The following is a 17,593-nucleotide window of genomic DNA, read 5'->3' as shown; positions in this document are numbered from 1 at the left end:
GGTGCCATTGAGAGGCAGTGTGGTTGGATGTTGAGCAGCTTTCAGGGGAGTGCTGGCAGGGAGGCTGTGGGACGGAGACCTGAGGCACTCTGTGGGTGTGAGAGTGGTTGGGGTTTATTCTGCTAGGCTCGTGTATTACCATACACGATGGTGATGATTTAAGGTGGTCCTTACCCCTTGGAACAAAAAGGAGGATGTGTGGTAGGTGGGCCACCCCCTGCATTTGTTAGTTTGCACAGTCACATCTGCTGCAGTTTTGGTGATGCCCCCCAGGGCCTTCGGCAGCAGCAGGGAAGACCTTGCCTGCATGGGGATGTTGAGGGTGTTGGCTAGGGCACACTCACTGCTGTAGAGACCTGACAAAGCTTTGGCCTGGTCTAGTTGGATTGTTCCTGTGTTACAGTAGAAAATAGAGCAAGACTTGTTAATCTCCTAAGTTGTGGCTGGTTAGAAAAAAAAATATGCTCAACTTCATGTAGGAAAGCCTGCGCAGAGGGGTTTATAGATCTCAGTGCTGGAGTTCTTGGATTTTGCTTCTACACATATGACTCTAGTTTGGTAACAGTCATTCTCTGCAGGGTCTTCCCTTAGGGCAGGCAACTGCCTCTAACAGCGAAGGAAGAGCTGTGGAGATGGTACGAAGTTTGTGGAGTAACTGCTTCTTCCCCTTCTATTCCAGATGGGTAATGAGCTGGCCTCCAGGCTGGGCTGGGTACACAGCTTAAATTGTAACTGCTGGGGAAGAGAGGATTTTTCTGGGATCTAAGAGGAAGCCCTGGTGTTCCTAAAGAGCAGTCTCAAACTGCCAGATACGCAGGCATATAGGTTCCACAAGGAAAAGGGGTTGTCGTTCTCAAAATAAATCTCTGGGGTCAACAGTCGATCTTGGGGAGTTGGCAGCCTCTCTCTGAGCTGTTGTGTAAGGCAGTGGACTGGCTTGATTTGTGCTGTTTTCAAGGTGTTGGGAGCTTCATTTCCAGCCGTGTTTCAATGAACACAACAGTTCTGAAGTACACGAGCCCTGGCATTAGCTTTTGATTTCTCCAATTAATACACATTTGTATCTTCCAGGACTCTGTAATGAAAGGTTGAGCGTAAGGCTGAGCAATTACATACCTCAATTTTTATATTAACACTCAATTTTCATTTTGTGGAAAACAGTAAGGAAAATGGTGAAATACTAAACAGTGAATATTCTCTGGTAGCGGTTAGGACACTACTGGCATGTAAAATTGTATTCACATCTGTGTAAACTTGGCCACCGTTCTCCTCCCGGTTCTCATAGGCTTTCTTCCACATCTTCTGTTCCTTTTGGGTGATACTGAGATTATGGGATTCTGTGGGATAACAGGCTGATCTGCTGCAGTGTGTATATGCAGTATCTTGTACAGCCTCGCCTTGGTCTGATTAGGCTCTGTGTCTTTTCTCTAACGCGCCCATAAAGTGATGGAGATGATTTCAATACATTTGCATAGATGTAGTTAATCACCGTGGTCCATTTTGTCACACCCCAGGGGGATTGTCTCCTCTGGACTGTTTTGTCATGTTTCTTTCTTTCAGGGACTGCAAACATACTCTCGCTTAACCTTGTTCACCTTTGGTGATAAGTGAGACATCTCATACAGAACTTGATTGAGCTCAGCTGAAACTCCCCTGACAGCTCTAGCAGTTCCTCAGCAGGAGACAGAGGGGAGAAGAGAGCAATTATCAGCCAGAAAGACTCTGAATGCAGAACAGATGTGAACACTGGGAAAACAGCATGACTGTCTTTCACGGCAAATTTACTGCTGTGATGGGGAAGTCCCATCAAGGCTTTTTGAAAGGCGCACTGTTAACCGTTCCTGCTGTTATGTGCCATGGAAGGCAGCTAGTAGCATGAATGCAGCTTCTCTTCCCTTCTCTGCAGTACTGAGCTTGACAATGAATATAATGCACCCTTGAAATCCTCACGCCAAACAGCATCTGTTGTTGTCACCTCTTTTCTGCAGAAAATAGGAAGACAGCAGAAGAAAATGGGGCAGAAAATGTTCAGTTGAATGGGAAAGGGGCACCAGGCATGCTACACTTTCAGTACGGCCTTAGAGGACAGAAGTAGAGCAGAAAGTTAGGGGTCAGTGCCCTTTTGAGCTGAATAAGGAACAGGAGAGATGTAGCATTTCTTCAAAATAATGTCTAATTTTAAATATCTGCCGTTGGAAAATGCTGGCGGATAATTGGAAGGAGAACATGCCCGCCTTGCTCAGAAACGCGGTCTGCCTGGCCATCTGCTCTGACAGCAACAAATCCTGGCTTGATTTGCGAATGTGATTAATTCAGCTAGGACGACTGGATCAAGGGATCAGTGAGAGACAATATTTATACCCTACCTCCAACTGTGAATGTGCAATTGTTTGGTTCAGAAGTACAAAACAAATTGTATAGCTGTATTACTAGAAGAATGGAAAAATAGATGCATCAGCTCAACAGCCCTTTTTTCCTTAGATGGCCCCATTCCAAGATCTGTAGGTACAGTCTAACATCATCCTGTTTTCCCTGTCTGTGAGGTGAAGCAGAGCTCTTCTCCTTTTACAGAGAGCTTCTGCATCTTTATTCCCTGCACTGATGCTGCTGTTGCTCTACTTGCTGCAGTTTAGTCCTAAGATCTTGGAGCTACCGGCTCTGCGATCTCGTCCACATGGCCTGGAGAGGCAGACGTGGAGTGTGAGCCAGCCCTGCCACCCGGCTCCCTGTGCCCGAGGTTACTGCTGGGAGAACTGGTCCTCATCTAGAGCCAGTGCAGGGCAGGACTTAAATCTTAAGAACGACCAGGGGGGTGGATTTCTAGCACTGGTAGAGCCTTGAGCTGATTTGATAATACGGATATAGCTGGAGAGATCAAAAGCAAGATTTGTAAAGGAATTTAGATATAGACGGCTTTTGAAATCTGCTTAGTGTGAGTGAAGCGTATAAATACGCGTTGGGCCTGAAGGTGCCATACTCAAGGCCACATGGGATGTCTGTGGGAGAAGCGGGAGACCAAAGTCCCATGCTGACTCTTTATTCTCCCTTGCAAATTTTCAAGCATGCTGCAGATCTGCTGGGACTGCAAGAGCTGCTTGGGGAAGCAGGAGGTTGTGGTAACTGGGCTGTGTCTTCTGGCTGTTGACAAGACACCGAGCCCTGAACAGCTTAGTTTTTTTGATACAAAGCAGAAGTTTCATGTATCTTCCCTCCTTTTGGGCAGAAACAATAATGATGTTACAGCTGGTGGAAAAGTGAATGCTTCATTTGTCCCAGTGAGTAGCTGCCCTGACTCTACCTTGATGCAATCTTCCCATGATATCCAGCAGTGACTGGGGTTTCTGCTAAAAAGATTAGCAGTGAAATAATTAACAAGGGAGACTTTTTTAGGCATTGTCATTCGGTACCACCTGTAACGCCATCTTAAATTGCTACTACTATAGTTTCAGCCTCTGTTTATTCAGGCTGGTATCGCTGCACTGGTTTATATTTGGATCAGAATTTAAAGTTATTCTTTGAAGAGCTAAGGACTAAGGGTGACATTTTTGGACTCATCACTGCTACAGTTAGGCTAACGCAGAATGTTTTGGAAAAATCCCCTCTTAGTTTGTTAATGAGCGGCAAAATCCTGAAACACATTATAAAAGAGTTCTTGAAAAAACAATTATTGGTCCCTTTGCCTGATCACACACTGGTATTCTGCCGTGGGCTCAGAATTGTACGGATAGCCATTAATAGGAGCTCTACACAGCAAGAGAAAAACAAACCCTGTTATGAAAAGGACAGGTTGAGTATTCAGTATTTAGCCTATTAAAAGAAAACTGTTGCCATCTGACAGTAAATGTTGGAGGGATTGAGGCCAGGAGTGGATTCCGTAATGAGATGTGGTGAGATGCCTGGCAGCGTCTATGTTTTGAAATTGAGCTTTAAATGTGATTCTTGTTTCTCTTGAGACTTTCTTTCATGTGCAAAGGAATTTATAATGTTAATTTGTTTATGTGGTCACATACGTAATGATAGAATCTAAACAGGGATTCTAAAGATAAGTTAATTAGCGCAACAGGAAAGGCTATTTGCCGGTTTGGAAGGAAGTTGGTGCACTTGCAAGTCCAGGGATCTTTTCATCCTCCTGATCAAAGATTGAGCAGTGAACCAACATCCTCCACCCTGACGTCTTTTAGCACATAAGTGAGGTAAGTGGGTGCAGAGATGGTGTGCTTTTGCTGCTTCTGATGTGTATTTAAAAGGTGTGTAGAAGGGTGACTTCTGCTAGGCTACGTCAGAGGTACTTGGAGTGTCTCTTCTAAATTGTAGCTAAATATTCAGATTTTCCTCTCATGAAAACCTAGTAAGTGAAGTCTTTATTGAAGTCAGCAGGATTTTTATTAGAGTTCACTAGTATTGGATTTTTCCCTGATGTCTATAACTGAAATGACTATTTTTCCAGGGATATTATTTTTAATGTTGAAGAATGTGGTAAACCCTTTCATTTCTACCATGATGTTTCGGAGAAATTGCTCTGTAATCTTCTTCCCTCACAGCTCTCTGCCAAAGCACTGTTGCCACAACCTGGCAGAGTCTTCTTTCTGCAGCTAAATCTTCCTTATGAACAGACTGTAACACGCTGAATTATGACTGATTATATGACTGTTTTCTGATAAGGACAAATACTTGAGAGGGATTTAATATGAAGTGAACAGACACTGACATTTTCCCTTGGGATTCCAATCAGGATTAAACTCAGTGAGTCCAGGCTAAAAGGAAAGTGCACTAAAAGCTGTAGGCCATCTCCAGGTCTCCACTGTGTCTTCCTTACGTTGCTTACAAAGTTTAATCGAACACAGTTCTGAGAAGATGCTCACTTGTTGTTTGATTTGAGATCCCAAATAAATTAATGAAATGAGAATTGATTATACCCTTCTCTCCAGAATTCGCTTTTAATTTCCTTTTGTATTATCTTAAAAAGACAATCTATAATACAAGAAATCCTTCCATGAACAAATCTTTGTTGTACAAGATTACAGCTGCCTTCCACTTTTCCTAACAGCGTAATTGCAGTTGAATGGTATGCAAGCATCAGAGGCAATAAAACGTTGCATTCCTTGAGGCAGAACCAGTATTAATTGCAAATGCAAGTACACGGCTGACACACCTTTTCATTTCTGGTACTACGCATCCCTGTTGTACAACGTTCTGTTGTACAAGAACACTGAATGTCATTAGCAACATAGCAACACCGCTGCTTATTGGGGTGTAGAACAGATCGTTTGTTTCCCTTTTCTTTCCCCATGTTTCAGCTGACACGGATTGTACATCCCAATCCAAACCCATCAGCATCTGTAACAGCTGGAGTGCTGGGAAGGAAATCTTACCACTGCAGTGACGTGTGTATTCAAACAGCCGTGATGCTGCTGACAGCGTTGTGGTGGCCAGCCCCGGTGCTACATGAACAGCCGCTTGGCATAATCCTCTATAGAGTCCTTAGTGCATATTTGTGTGTCTTGAAGTACAAATTCCTGTGTTACAGGTGAGCCTGGTGGCTTGTAGCCGGTCTTGTGGGGAGCCAGATCTCCTTCTTCAACAATGTTAGTAGACTTAGTGCCAAAGCATCTGTAATTCTGCAGGCCTTTCTCACCAGGGACACTCTAGGATTACAGTTAAAGCAGCGGCCAGTGATGGTCACTATATCTGGGTGCCTTTTTAAGTAAGTATCTACCTCGAATTGATCAAACTGCTGTTTTCCATATTGCGGTCAGAAACCAGCATTCCCCAGTCTCAAGATACAACAGCATCTCTGCACACATCCTCTGTTTCTTTACCTCCCACAGCCTTTCTGATGTAAATGACCCTCCTGGGTGGCTTAGGAAGAGCCTGAAATGGGGAGTTTGAATGCTGAACATCAGGTCTTCCAGCAAAGTCCAGTCAAATGGCCTTGGGAGTGAATATATCTGTGCGGCTTGAGGCTACTCGAAGTACGAAATAAACAGTATGCTAATAAATAAGGCCTAATGAAGCACCAAAGAAGTTCTATTTAGAAAAGTGGTTGCAGAGGAAGACTCTGCTCCCTGGTTGTTTCTAACTTACTCCTCGGGAGCGAGGGATGAGGAGTGGTCGGGAGGTGGCTGTGCTGCACGGTCAAGGGCTCAAGAGCCGCATCTGCCTGAACTGTCAGCACCAGCCGCTGGCGCAAGCGACCCCCCATTACCCGAGGTCCGTCCCCCACTCTACGCGTTTCCTTCTGCAAACCATGAACGTGGTGGGTGCTCTCTTCCTAATCCGTCCTGTCACCACCGAGACGGACGGCAACCACAAGGGGCTCAGCCCTTCCTGGTGTTCGCATTGCCCAGTGGCCATCTCGTCTGGCCCCCTTGGAAGGGGACGGGAGTGCTCCTGGGATGGAGCAGGGGCTGGATCCGGGTGGCTGTCGGGGTGGCGGTACCCGCCCCACGCTAACTCCTTCTTTCCTTTTCTTACCTTTTAATTAATACTCACTGAGGTTCATCTTTAAATCTGTTATCTGGGTTTCACACCCAAGTTTCATTGGTCATAATGACACCGCAGCGGTTTTATGGGAGTGGTTTGTGGACAAGGCGAGTGATTTTATACCGAAAGATCAACTTTTTGTTCGCAACAACTGATTTCCTGAAGACAGCTCACTTGCTACTGTTTTCCCTCTTATTTTGGTGAGGGAGATAAAGGGTTTGCTCACCTCTCATTGTGACACTCAATTAATTGTGTGTAGTTTTCTGGCAGATACCACCGGAAAATACTATTTACTATTTGGCAGTTGTTATTTTTATGGAAATCATTACTTCCGCTGTTCGCCTGGAGGAAATGATTGCAGAAATACCACCCAGAGTTTCCTTTATTACAAGATATCGTTGCTTAAAACTGAAACGACTTTTATATGACCCTGCGGAAGGGAAGTATGTGATGTTCTCCTCAAAATACTTGTCTCCTTGCTGTTTCTTTTGAGCAAGCCCCCAGTTGTATGGATTTGGGATTGTACAAACTCATTGCCCGCCTCCTCCGGGGCACCCACAGCGCACCCTTCTCCACTATTTCTTCCTGAGGGACCTTTGCCGTCTCCCTTTTCTCCAGCCACAGCTCGCACCCGCCAGGGAATCCCCTCCGGCGCCGGCTGTTGTGGTCGCAGGCCCGTCTCACACCTTTTCCCCTGAAAAACGTCTTCTTATCTAGCTTTAGGTCAAATTCCACTTTCGACTTGATTTTTACTCCCGCTTCCTTGCTCTTTGCTTCCGTGGGGTTGCAGATGTCTATTCGCACGCCCCCATTTCTCCCCACGGGGACTGCGGCGTCGTTCGCTGTGGGACTCAACGCGGGAGGGGAGAAACAACCCCGCTCCCTCACGAGGAAATGGCGCCCGGCGCCCTGGCGGCGGTGCCGGCGGGCCCCGGCAGGGGGCGCCCGCCGCAGGGCGGGGCGGGGGGTGCTGCGGCTGCGCGGCGGCGGGCCCGTCCCGGCGGTGAATGATCGCACCCGGCATCCCCCGCGCCGCTCCCGGCCCGCCGCGGCTCGCCCGGCCCCGCCGCCATGGCCTTCACGTTCGCCGCCTTCTGCTACATGCTGGCGCTGCTGCTCACCGCCGCCCTCATCTTCTTCGCCATCTGGCATGTGAGTGTGAGGGGAGGAGGAGGGGGGGTCAGCGCCGTCCCTCCCGCGCGGCCTGAGGAGCGGGTGTCCCGCGTCCCGTCCCGCCACCCGGGCTGAGGGGACGGCCGCCGGGCCGGGACCGGCTCCTGGCGGTGCCGCCCTTTCCCGTCGAGCCGCCGCTCCCCGGCTGGAGGCCCTGGGCGCTCCCCGGCCCGCTCTCCCGCGGAGGCCGGCGCAGGCCGCGGGGGCCGGGCCGGGGAGGTGTCCGTCCGTCCGCCGCCAGAAGGGGCGGCCCCGGTGTCCGCTCTTGAGGCGGGACGTGTTTTCCCGCTCTTCGTGCCGGTGCCGGCGCAGTCTGAAGACCGACCGCCGTTGCCGGGCCGCGGCTGTCCCTCACGCCGTGCCGCCGCCGGGCCGCGGTTGGCGGGACGACAGCAGAAGCCCTTTTCTTGGGGGGGGCGAAGAGCCTCAGCCGAGGCCGCCTTCGGAAGCGGCGGGTGCCGAGGTGGGCTGAAACCGAAGGGGAAAGCGCAGCCAGGCCGCCCGGCTCAGCCAAAACGCGTTGCAGGGGTCTCCCCTGAGAAACCCCCGAAGGGTTTCCCGCAGAGCCGCAGCGTGAGGCCCGGAGGCTCCTGGAGACCTCCCCCTCTGCCTGGGGGCCGGGGGGTGCCCTGTGGAGCGGCTCCCCGGTGAAGCGCTGTGCCGCTTGCCCAGGGCACACGCCGGCCTCGCAGAGCTGGGGTGGAAGCTGGGGTGTCACACCTCTCGTCGGTATCTGGAAGAGGTGTCTGGAAATCTGGCAGTGTTTGCCTGTGGATAAAATGAATTTTCAAGCGCTGGTGTAAGATACATCCATTTTATTAAACGGTATTTTAAATGAGTGCAGTCTTTTTAAAGTAGGGGTTGAAAATGGTTTAGTCTGAAGTCAGTTTGGCTGCTTATTTAACAGAAATAACGAGTTAAGTGCTGCATTCTTTTCGTGCTTTATATTAAGACTTAATTTTTGAGATTTTTTAAAATCATTGTTATTTTTGGAGAGTTTTCTATCTTGAACCTGACACAGGGAGAGCCAGGAACCTGCCTTCAATCAGCTGTGAGGTACTGCTCTAGGAGAGGACATGAGGAGGATGTTGTTCTTGGCACTATTTCAAGCTTTGTAGTTATCCTTAACAAAAACTGTTCTGTTGTAATATAAACCCTGTCCTGTAAACCTGTTGGGGCTTATACTGAATATAAATGAATCTCGTAGTGATAATAACTTGGTCTGTCTTCAGATGTTTTTAATGTTTGGTATGACATTTGTTCTAAGACATGGCTTTTGTTGTATTTCATGCTGCATCTTTGATTTTTATGGCATGAAAAGGTTTAGTATACATGGTTTGTTTTTTTTGTATGGATGCACCTTTTGGACATATATGCAGGGTCAGCACTTACTTTGAGAGTAATGAGACAAAAACATTTGGCTGCTTTTAAGATTGCTGTTGCTTTTTCTTCATTAACAAAAACCCTGTGTCAGGTTCCCGCTGGCAACTGAGAGTCACTTGCGATGACTGGGGTCGGCGCACAGCGAGTGGGGTTAAAAACTGCTGAAAGGGATGTTGGAAATTCATTGTTTCTGGGGAGGTAAAAAGGCAGAGTGTGGGCAGAGGTCTCTGAATGCCCGAAGTATCTTCTGCTTTCCTGTTTGTGTAACCTGTTTCAAACGTCTCCTACCTGTGGGTTTATGACATGAGAACTTATTCAGGAGAAATTACGTTCCTGAATAGGGTGGCAGCACTTGAACCTTATGGCTCTGTACCAAAATGTTACTTTTCATGGATAAAATACTTTATTGCTCCTGGACTGAAGAATCACAGCTGTTTCAATTTTTTTTCTAGATTATAGCATTTGATGAACTCAAGACAGATTACAAGAATCCCATAGACCAATGTAATACACTCAATCCTGTAAGTTGCGTGCTAAACATTTTTTTAAAATAAATGTATGTAAAGTGCTTATTTTTGGTGTTATCTTGATATACTCAAGCTAGGCAATAGAATTGCACCTGGGTGGTCAAAACCTAGCTGTTCATCGAAATTCTAGGGAAGATTCTTTGTCTGATTCTTTACTTTCAAGTTGAATATTCTGACTGTTATTAATCTGCTGGTGATCTTGTCAGCTGTCATACTAACATTCTTTCAATCTGCTTTCTACGTTTTCGGCACAAAGACAGTTGAAAAGGTCAAAAAGATTAAAAGAGTCAAAATTGCATTAAAGGTGTGTACTGCTTTTCAGTTTAATGTTTTTAATGCCTCTTCCCTTTCATTTTGTCAGGAACATTTGTAATACTATTAAGCTGTTTTGTTTAGTGTGCCTGTTCATCTGCTCGTTATTTGTTTGTTGGGGTTTATAACAACTTCATGGATTTCCATATTTTGTGCAAAACGATTCTGCTTGCTTACCCAATGAAGTGGGGAAAACTGTTACATGCCTGTTATATGTCCTTGATTAGCTGAAATAAGTTCAGATAGAAATCAATAAATCTTGCTTGAAAAGTACTGTTTAACTCCGAGATTATAGGAGACTAGTAGTTGTTTAAGCACTGAACAAGTAAATTCCGATCTTGCTTCAGGATTTAGGTGGGCATAATGCGACAGGCGTTATCTTCACTTCTTTGTTTTATGTTCCAGGATCAGGGTGTATCTTGGTGTCCTCTCTTGGATGCAACTCTGACACTCCTTGGTTTGTGAAAAGAATTTGAGGCAAACTATTTGCTTGCATCTGTAACAGGCCAATAATAAAAGGGATAGTTGTTAAAGAGCGTATAGTTTGATACAGCAGGTTTTTTGTGCATTTCTCATGGTTTTTACTTTGGCTTGGTGTGCCCAGGCTGAGGTAGAATGCAGGGGCAGCACAGCAGTGCAGCCTGGACTGTAACTTTATTGTGTTTTGAAGAGTTAAGTACATTTAGCAAATGAAAAATTAATTTACAGTAGTTGGGGGGATGGGAAATGCATGTTAGACGTACGGCACATACATTGACAGTGAGCATTACAGCATGAGAACGGGTGGGAAGGAGAGGTGATAGGCAGAGGATTGCAGCTCGAGAGCGAGGTTTGCTGCTCAGATATCTGCGCATCTAACAGTTTCCCTTGCTTGGTCTGTTCTACAGTCATTTCTGCTACGGTACGGGGAAGGCAAATTCTCATTACATTTATGCATTATGATCTTATCGCAACCTTTGAAGTATTATAATGCGCATGTTTAACGCAAATATTAACCTTCTGTTAACCCACATGCATGTAGTGTTTATTTACGTGATAGCTTTGTGAATTGAAAATACTAAATAACAATATTTGCTGTTCTTCTGAAAGTAGATCAGTCACTAAAAGTGAAGTTAAGATCCAGACTCTTGAGGGGATCTGGTAAATGATGCTGGAGAAATGCACTGAAGTGTTGTTTTCCTGTACAAAGAATCAAAAAACCTGGTAGGAATTGAGACACCTCTGTAGAAAGATTAACCCAAAATAGTAACTGCTTAGTACACTGTTGATGCCCTCTCTTCCTTCCTCCTATTATAGTCGTATCTCTTCTCGGCAACGAGATTTCTTCCTCGCCTCTCTGATAAATATCATGGTAGAATACGATGTAGTTAGTTTTTCTCTAGGACAGTCAGGGAAGATGAAATGTGAGTTTGAAAGAGGCAGGTATTCTGGTGTGGGAGTAGGGTATAATAAACAGAATAAAGAAAAATGTGTTTTGAGATGTGTAGTTAAATAAACTACAGATTTTCAGACCTGGTAAATCTGTCTCAGCAGGCTGCCAAGTGCGTTGTGTTTTGGATAGGTTTTTTTGTTGTTGTTCTACAATAAATAATTGCCAATTTGTAAATGGTAAGTATACAAAGAAGGATCTGGACAAAAATATTTACTTGAAGCATTTCATGTATGACAGCTTGTTTTTGTCGATGTTGATGCAAGTTTGCTTTGTTTGGTATTCTTTATTTAGAGAAGCAGAATGTTATAGCAAAGTAGGTGGTGAGAATGTCTGCTTGTTGGTAGTTTTTAGATCTCTAGGAAGATATTCTTGGGATTTAAAAGAAGTGTCTGCTTACAGAGAATGACAGAAATTATAAAACACTGAAACTTCAGTGCAGTCATCCTATGCAACATTAGTCATACCACAAAAAAAGAGGGGCAGAGTGTGGCGTGTGGATGTGTATATGCATGCACGCACAAACATGCACATATACATTGGCAGCTTAAATCTTTAGGTAGAAATGGAGTATTTTTCATGAGGAGACGTTTCAGTGGTCCTGAGTTGAGAAGTGAAAAGCTTACAGATGTGCTTCTTTCTGAATTGTGTGATAAGGGAGTAAATGATATCACTTTGGGGTCACTTGTTTTAGAAAATCTTACTCTTGTGCTGGGTGTGAGATTTTGCTGGCTCTTTGCATGCATTTAATCTATGTATCTCTCCATATTATTCCTATTAATAACACTAATATTACCTGGCATTTCACGCTTTCTGTGGTTTCATAGGAAACTGATAATTAGCTCTGTGGGCTTCTGCTGGAAAGCATGATGCTGTAAAGCATGCATCGTAGGTACTTGTGAAGGAGAACAAAGCTGGCTAATAGGCCCTGCCGGTACGTGCGTAGCTGCTGTCGTGCCTCCTGCGCTGCAGGCAGCACGGCGCTCGTCTCTGTGCATCCCGGTGTGCGGAACAACGTTGCTGCTGGTTTGGTTCGATAAAGCTCCGCCTAGGGTATTGCGTTTTGGCAATAGTTTGAATTTGTGTGAATGGGTAAATACCAAAACAAAGCTGTGAAACAGGAAAACACAAAACATCTTTTTGCCTATAACCCATTTTATGGAGCATGTTTCCTACTGATATTTCTCTGTTGCATGAGCAGAAATATCTCAGTAGTCTTTCTTCTGTTACAAAGGTCATGTATAAAGCGTGGAATCTGTTAACAGTGCACGTAATTTAATAGCAGCAATAAAAAAATACTGATCTGAGCATTTAATTTTAGAAATTCTTCTTCTTGGTTCATGAATATCATGTGAAAACAGCAAGGCACGTACTACTGGTTGCTGTTTTCACTTTCTGCAGTCTTGTTCTTGTTAGTGTTGTTTTTTAATAATATTTTTTCAACAATAGCTTACCTCCAAAATAGATTAAACACCACACATTTTGCTTTGAGTAATTGAAACTTCTAACTCATCTTTTTCTTTTCCAGCTTGTACTTCCAGAGTACCTCATCCATGCATTCTTCTGTGTTATGTTTCTCTGTGCAGCAGAGTGGCTTACGCTGGGTCTCAATATGCCTTTGTTGGCTTATCATATTTGGAGGTAATATTGATGAGTCTGGTATGTCTGTAGTCACGTTAATTGTCACTCATTCTCCCGTTGCAGGGCTTTCCGTTAAGTGTCCTGTGTCTTTGGCAAATAAAGATGCTTTCTGATACGACATCGAGAAAGTTTGTGTCATGGCTGTAAAACAAGAACCATCACTTTGCTTTCTCTGTCCTTTTTATTTGTTATTCTCTTGTGCTATGCAAGAATCGAGTTGCGTTGTGCGCGTTGAAGGTAGCTGACGTGTCAAAGCTGTGCTAATACCGCAGATTCACGGTGCGGGTTGCTGGTAGCGGTGGCAATCCTGCTTTCCTCCTACCACTAAGAGATGGGCACCACCTCTCCTGGTGCTGCTATTAGTCCTGTGCAGGGAGCTGGTCTGGCTTGAAACGTAACCCAGCAAAGCAGCTTTCACTGCCTGGCTGTACCTGTGCTAGTTCTGGTGTGAGAAGGAATCGGAGGGGTGGAGGTAGGACTGTTCCTTTTGCCAGTAGCCTGTGTTAAACTACCATTTCAGGGTCATTTTGTATTGACCCATATGAGTATTCCTTCAGCACGGTAGCCAGCATGCGTTGTATGAACGAGTAGAGGCTATGGGTTACATAGGGTTACAGGTTGGTCTCTTCCCCAGCTTTTCCAACCCTTTCATAAGGAATCCCATTTATAAATTTGTCCTATTTCCCTTTGGCGTACCAGCGTTCAGCATGGTTTAAGGCAAGCTGGTAAGCTGTCACCGCACCGTCTGTGAAAGCTCTTCCACAGGCACCTTGAGTGGAGCTTCATATTGCTCTTGTGGTTTGCCATCTCCTCCACGGAGCTGACGGCCTTTGCTGTAAGGGGTGTGATTCCTTCTCTTGGTTCTGGTATTACTTGGTGGGTGCGGGGCAGGAATCGATGTTTCCCATTGCCGTCACCGCAAAACTAACTGTGCATCGCTTTCAGGTACATGAGCAGACCCGTGATGAGTGGCCCTGGTCTGTATGATCCTACAACCATCATGAATGCAGATATTTTAGCCTATTGCCAGAAAGAAGGATGGTGCAAATTAGCATTCTACCTTCTATCATTTTTTTACTACCTATATGGGTAAGCTTTTTTTTTCCTCTGTCTCCCATGTAATCTTCAGTCTGGTTTTTTTGGGGTTTTTTTTGATTGGGCTCAGTGCACAAGAGAAATTTTGTACATAGGCGTATATATATATATATATAAAAAAATATAGTGCCGACTTTCCTGAAAAAGAATCCACAATCATGGTTTACTCTGTTTTAAAACGCAAGTCTTAATTTGGTCAGAATTACTAATTGGAATGTGTATACCATGACTGGAGGCTTGAAAGCGCCAAGCTTTTCTTCTTTTGAGCATAATGTCATAACCCCCCACCCACTATTTTCATTAAGAAGCTGGTACAGGAATATTTTTAAAGTTGGTATTTTGATGTATAAGTGATTTTTGTTGAAGTCAAAGGTAGAGGAGTCATTCCACGCTGCGCTTCTTACCACACAGCTGGAATAGTTCACGCTTTCAGCGTGTAGGCATCGCGTTTATACAGGGTCCCCTGTAACAACGTCGCTTGTTCCAGGGACAACTGGTTGTTGCATCAGTTCCTGTCATACTTCGTAATGCCCTTCTGATGTGTTCTGTGTAAAATCTTCGGTCACAATCCACGTACCTTACACAGATTTGTTCCTTAGAATATACAGCTGTAGTACTAAGTGTATAACATCAATCAAAGTGGTGCATCTTAATATTTTTATTTTCTTTTCCAGCATGATTTATGTTCTGGTGAGCTCTTAAGAAGACATTCAGCAAGCTTTGTTCCAGTTAAGTGCATGCAAAAGCCACAAAACATGGATTCTTTACAACGAGAACCTCTTACCAAGATCAAATACGGAACCTGATGATCGCATTTGCGTTAGAAAACAATGACTCCCCTATTTTTAAAATATTTCCACATTTTATACTTGTGGAAAGACTGTTTTCTTATATTTTACTGGGACACTGAAATTAAAGAATTACGTGTAAATTAATATAAAGATTACTGGGTTTTGAAAAGTTTTGACTTTGCACTCCATAAGGAACAGCCATAATCTTCAAGTAGGTATTCGTTACTGACTAGCCTTAGTCCACTAGGGATTTTCTTTAGGCTGGGCTTCGTAGTGGTTCGGTTGGACTTGCGTATCCCACTCTAACTGTACATCAGCTGTAGCTGCCGAGGGCTTGGGAAGGACCGGAGGCGCCCTGCGTTGGTCTTAAGAGATGGATTCATGGACACAAGTGCAAAAATAGGAGTTCTTTTGGTTTATTTTGTTTCCTTTTTTTTTTTTTTTGTATCTGGTTAATCTTTCCCTGTATATGCATGTGTCAGAGACTTCTGTATATTCTCCAAAAGTTAGCCTTGCTTTAATCTCAAGCCTCTGTCATTGTGGTAGGAGAAGTTGAATTGTCCATGAAGGAATGAATTTAAATGAGGATTAATTTTTTTTTTTAATGTCTGTGCTGTCTTATTAACAAATGGACAAACCAACAACCTTTATCAAGTCCAATGATGAAAATACTCTGAGTTTAAGAGTAATACTACAGACCTTTTCAAAGCAGAAAGTGAGATTGTGAAACTGCCCTGCTGTTCCTTAGTGCAATAAATAATAATAAAAAAAAAATCTCAAATTCAGAAACACTTATTTTTACCTGGTGCCTTGTTTTGTTTTTGAAACTGAACAGATCCTTGCTGTCTTCATCTGTTTGTTTTATGATGGATAATTGCATTACCTTTTAAAAATAGAACACTGAATTGTGTTATGTCTGGAAAAGGGAAGCTCTGATTTCCTGCTTTTTTTCTTTCTTTCATGGGTCTGCAGATAAATAGTAGATGGGGTGGGGGAAGATGTTTCAGCTAAACTGATATTACTGCATTGTAAATTGTGACTGCGAACAGCTCCTTAATTTAGGAGTCATAATTAGCAATCTTTTTTCATTTACCTGTGCTGGAGAAGAATGGTTTCCCAGTTCTAGTAAAACTTTTTTGTATAAACTGTGTATTTGTTCACTTTGGGTCTCTTGGGTGTTAGAGGCGATAAAAGTCGTACAAATGGCTGCACTGGCTTCGACTGGAAATCCAGATACTCCAGTACGGGTGCGGTGGGCGGTGGCAACCAGTGAGGAAGAAGAGTATGAAACGGCAGGTATTGAGTATCTCTGCCTGGATAGTGGGAGGATGTGTTTGGAAACCTGCTACAGATGTCCTGAGCTAGAGGTCTGGCATCTTAAACAGCCCTTGCTGTTGCTTTTTGAGCACTTTTATAGCCTAGTATGGAAGATACCCTGGAATTACTCAGTATGTAAAAAAAAATAAAAATACTCGTTTAAAAGTTCTGCTGGACTTCATTTGGTGCCTCTAAGCTCTTATTTTTTAAGACATACTGAAAATTTCCTCCTTTCCACCTTATTTATGCTGGGCATGATTGAATAGACCTTCATCATGTCATCTGTCAAAGCGGAGAAGTCTATTTATCTCTTCTCCATTGAAATTCCTTCCGTAGCTTTGTGATTATCCTTTCTCCTCTGCAAATGTTCCTTTTCTAAGCTGGAGGAGCCCAGAACTATTGCCATCACACAAGATTTGGGTGCCCGGGGGATTCAGAGTGGCAGTTCCCTGCTCTCTGCTTCTGAATTCCTCTCCTCTTTTTTATAATGTACTGGGGCTACAAGAATTCAAGCTGTGATAACTTCAAATTCTCCTTCCCAAGTAGTAATAGATACCTGACAGCTTATTACTATGTATATAAAATAGTTTTTCTCACATGTGTTTCTTCTTTGCACTTATTGACACTCCACTTCCTATGCCATTACTGCTCAGGCATTTAGCACATAAAATGTATTTATTTTTCCTGCCCATTGCAAGGCGTTTGCAGCAGTTGCAGGCGTTACCTCGTGGCCCTTGTTTCCTGTGCAAAGGCAGGGGTTCCAACCTGCACACCGCTGGAGCTCCACCAGGACCCCCTCCTCACCCAAAACTCGTTCTTCCCATTCTGCAGTCCCTTTCGATCAGCTGTTAGTTGAGAAGAAGATTTTCTTCCTTAGGCAATAATAATTTTGGGCTTTTAGCAAAAGAATTCTTGAAAGGCTTTTTGGAAACTCCAGAATATTGTTCCTGTTGGATCATCTTTATTTTTCTGCTGCTTAGTGCCTTCAGAGATACGACTTCAGCCTGTGTAAGCAAAAGTAATTAACCCTTTTGTATGTTTGATATTTATTAATCTGTTATGGAAATGAGCACCGGCTCTCCATGGCCTTTTAAGAAAAATAATCTCGCATTCCCTTGACACTTGGCCTGATTTAAGCCAAGTTACACACCAGAATAAACGCTGCAGGATTTACTGAGTTCAACTGAAAAAAGCCCTTCTGAAAACCACCTCTTCCTCTGAAAACGCCCTCCAGCCGTGGAACAGCTTTAGCTGGGTATATTTAGCAGACTGTTTGCAGGATGCCCTGTTGACAACTAGCTTTACACCTCTTAGCGTAAAAGCGCACGTGCATGTTCCTGAATAGAGGAATTCAGAGGTGAAAACAGCGCAGTAGCTCACCAGTGCAGTTCTGCTGGTGAACTTGAATTTGCCACTAACCCCAGGAACAAAATGCTTGTTTG

General features: G+C 44.3%; 1 protein-coding gene across 1 annotated transcript; it reads left to right on the top strand.

The window, feature by feature from the left end:
* Nucleotides 1–7,538: 7,538 nt before the first annotated feature.
* On the top strand, nucleotides 7,539–15,938 carry CNIH1 (cornichon family AMPA receptor auxiliary protein 1). The gene is made up of 5 exons (XM_059819618.1): nucleotides 7,539–7,635; nucleotides 9,492–9,560; nucleotides 12,836–12,948; nucleotides 13,894–14,037; nucleotides 14,718–15,938. Exons 1-5 carry the CDS (start codon nucleotides 7,555–7,557, stop codon nucleotides 14,743–14,745), a joined length of 435 nt encoding a protein of 144 aa, XP_059675601.1. The 5' UTR covers nucleotides 7,539–7,554; the 3' UTR covers nucleotides 14,746–15,938.
* Nucleotides 15,939–17,593: the final 1,655 nt, after the last annotated feature.

Source organism: Gavia stellata, chromosome 7 (genome assembly GCF_030936135.1).
Source record: "Gavia stellata isolate bGavSte3 chromosome 7, bGavSte3.hap2, whole genome shotgun sequence".
NCBI classification, from domain to species: Eukaryota; Metazoa; Chordata; class Aves; order Gaviiformes; family Gaviidae; genus Gavia; species Gavia stellata.
This window is presented reverse-complemented; position numbering and strand designations above follow the sequence as displayed.

What these genes read in the sequence shown, in the direction of transcription:
- CNIH1 (XM_059819618.1), top strand. Translation starts at nt 7,555, where the DNA reads ATGGCCTTCACGTTCGCCGCCTTCTGCTACATGCTGGCGCTGCTGCTC. An exon ending in TCTTCTTCGCCATCTGGCAT is followed by an intron (nt 7,636 to 9,491) that starts GTGAGTGTGAGG and finishes TTTTTTTTCTAG; the next exon opens with ATTATAGCATTTGATGAACT. An exon ending in AATGTAATACACTCAATCCT is followed by an intron (nt 9,561 to 12,835) that starts GTAAGTTGCGTG and finishes TTTCTTTTCCAG; the next exon opens with CTTGTACTTCCAGAGTACCT.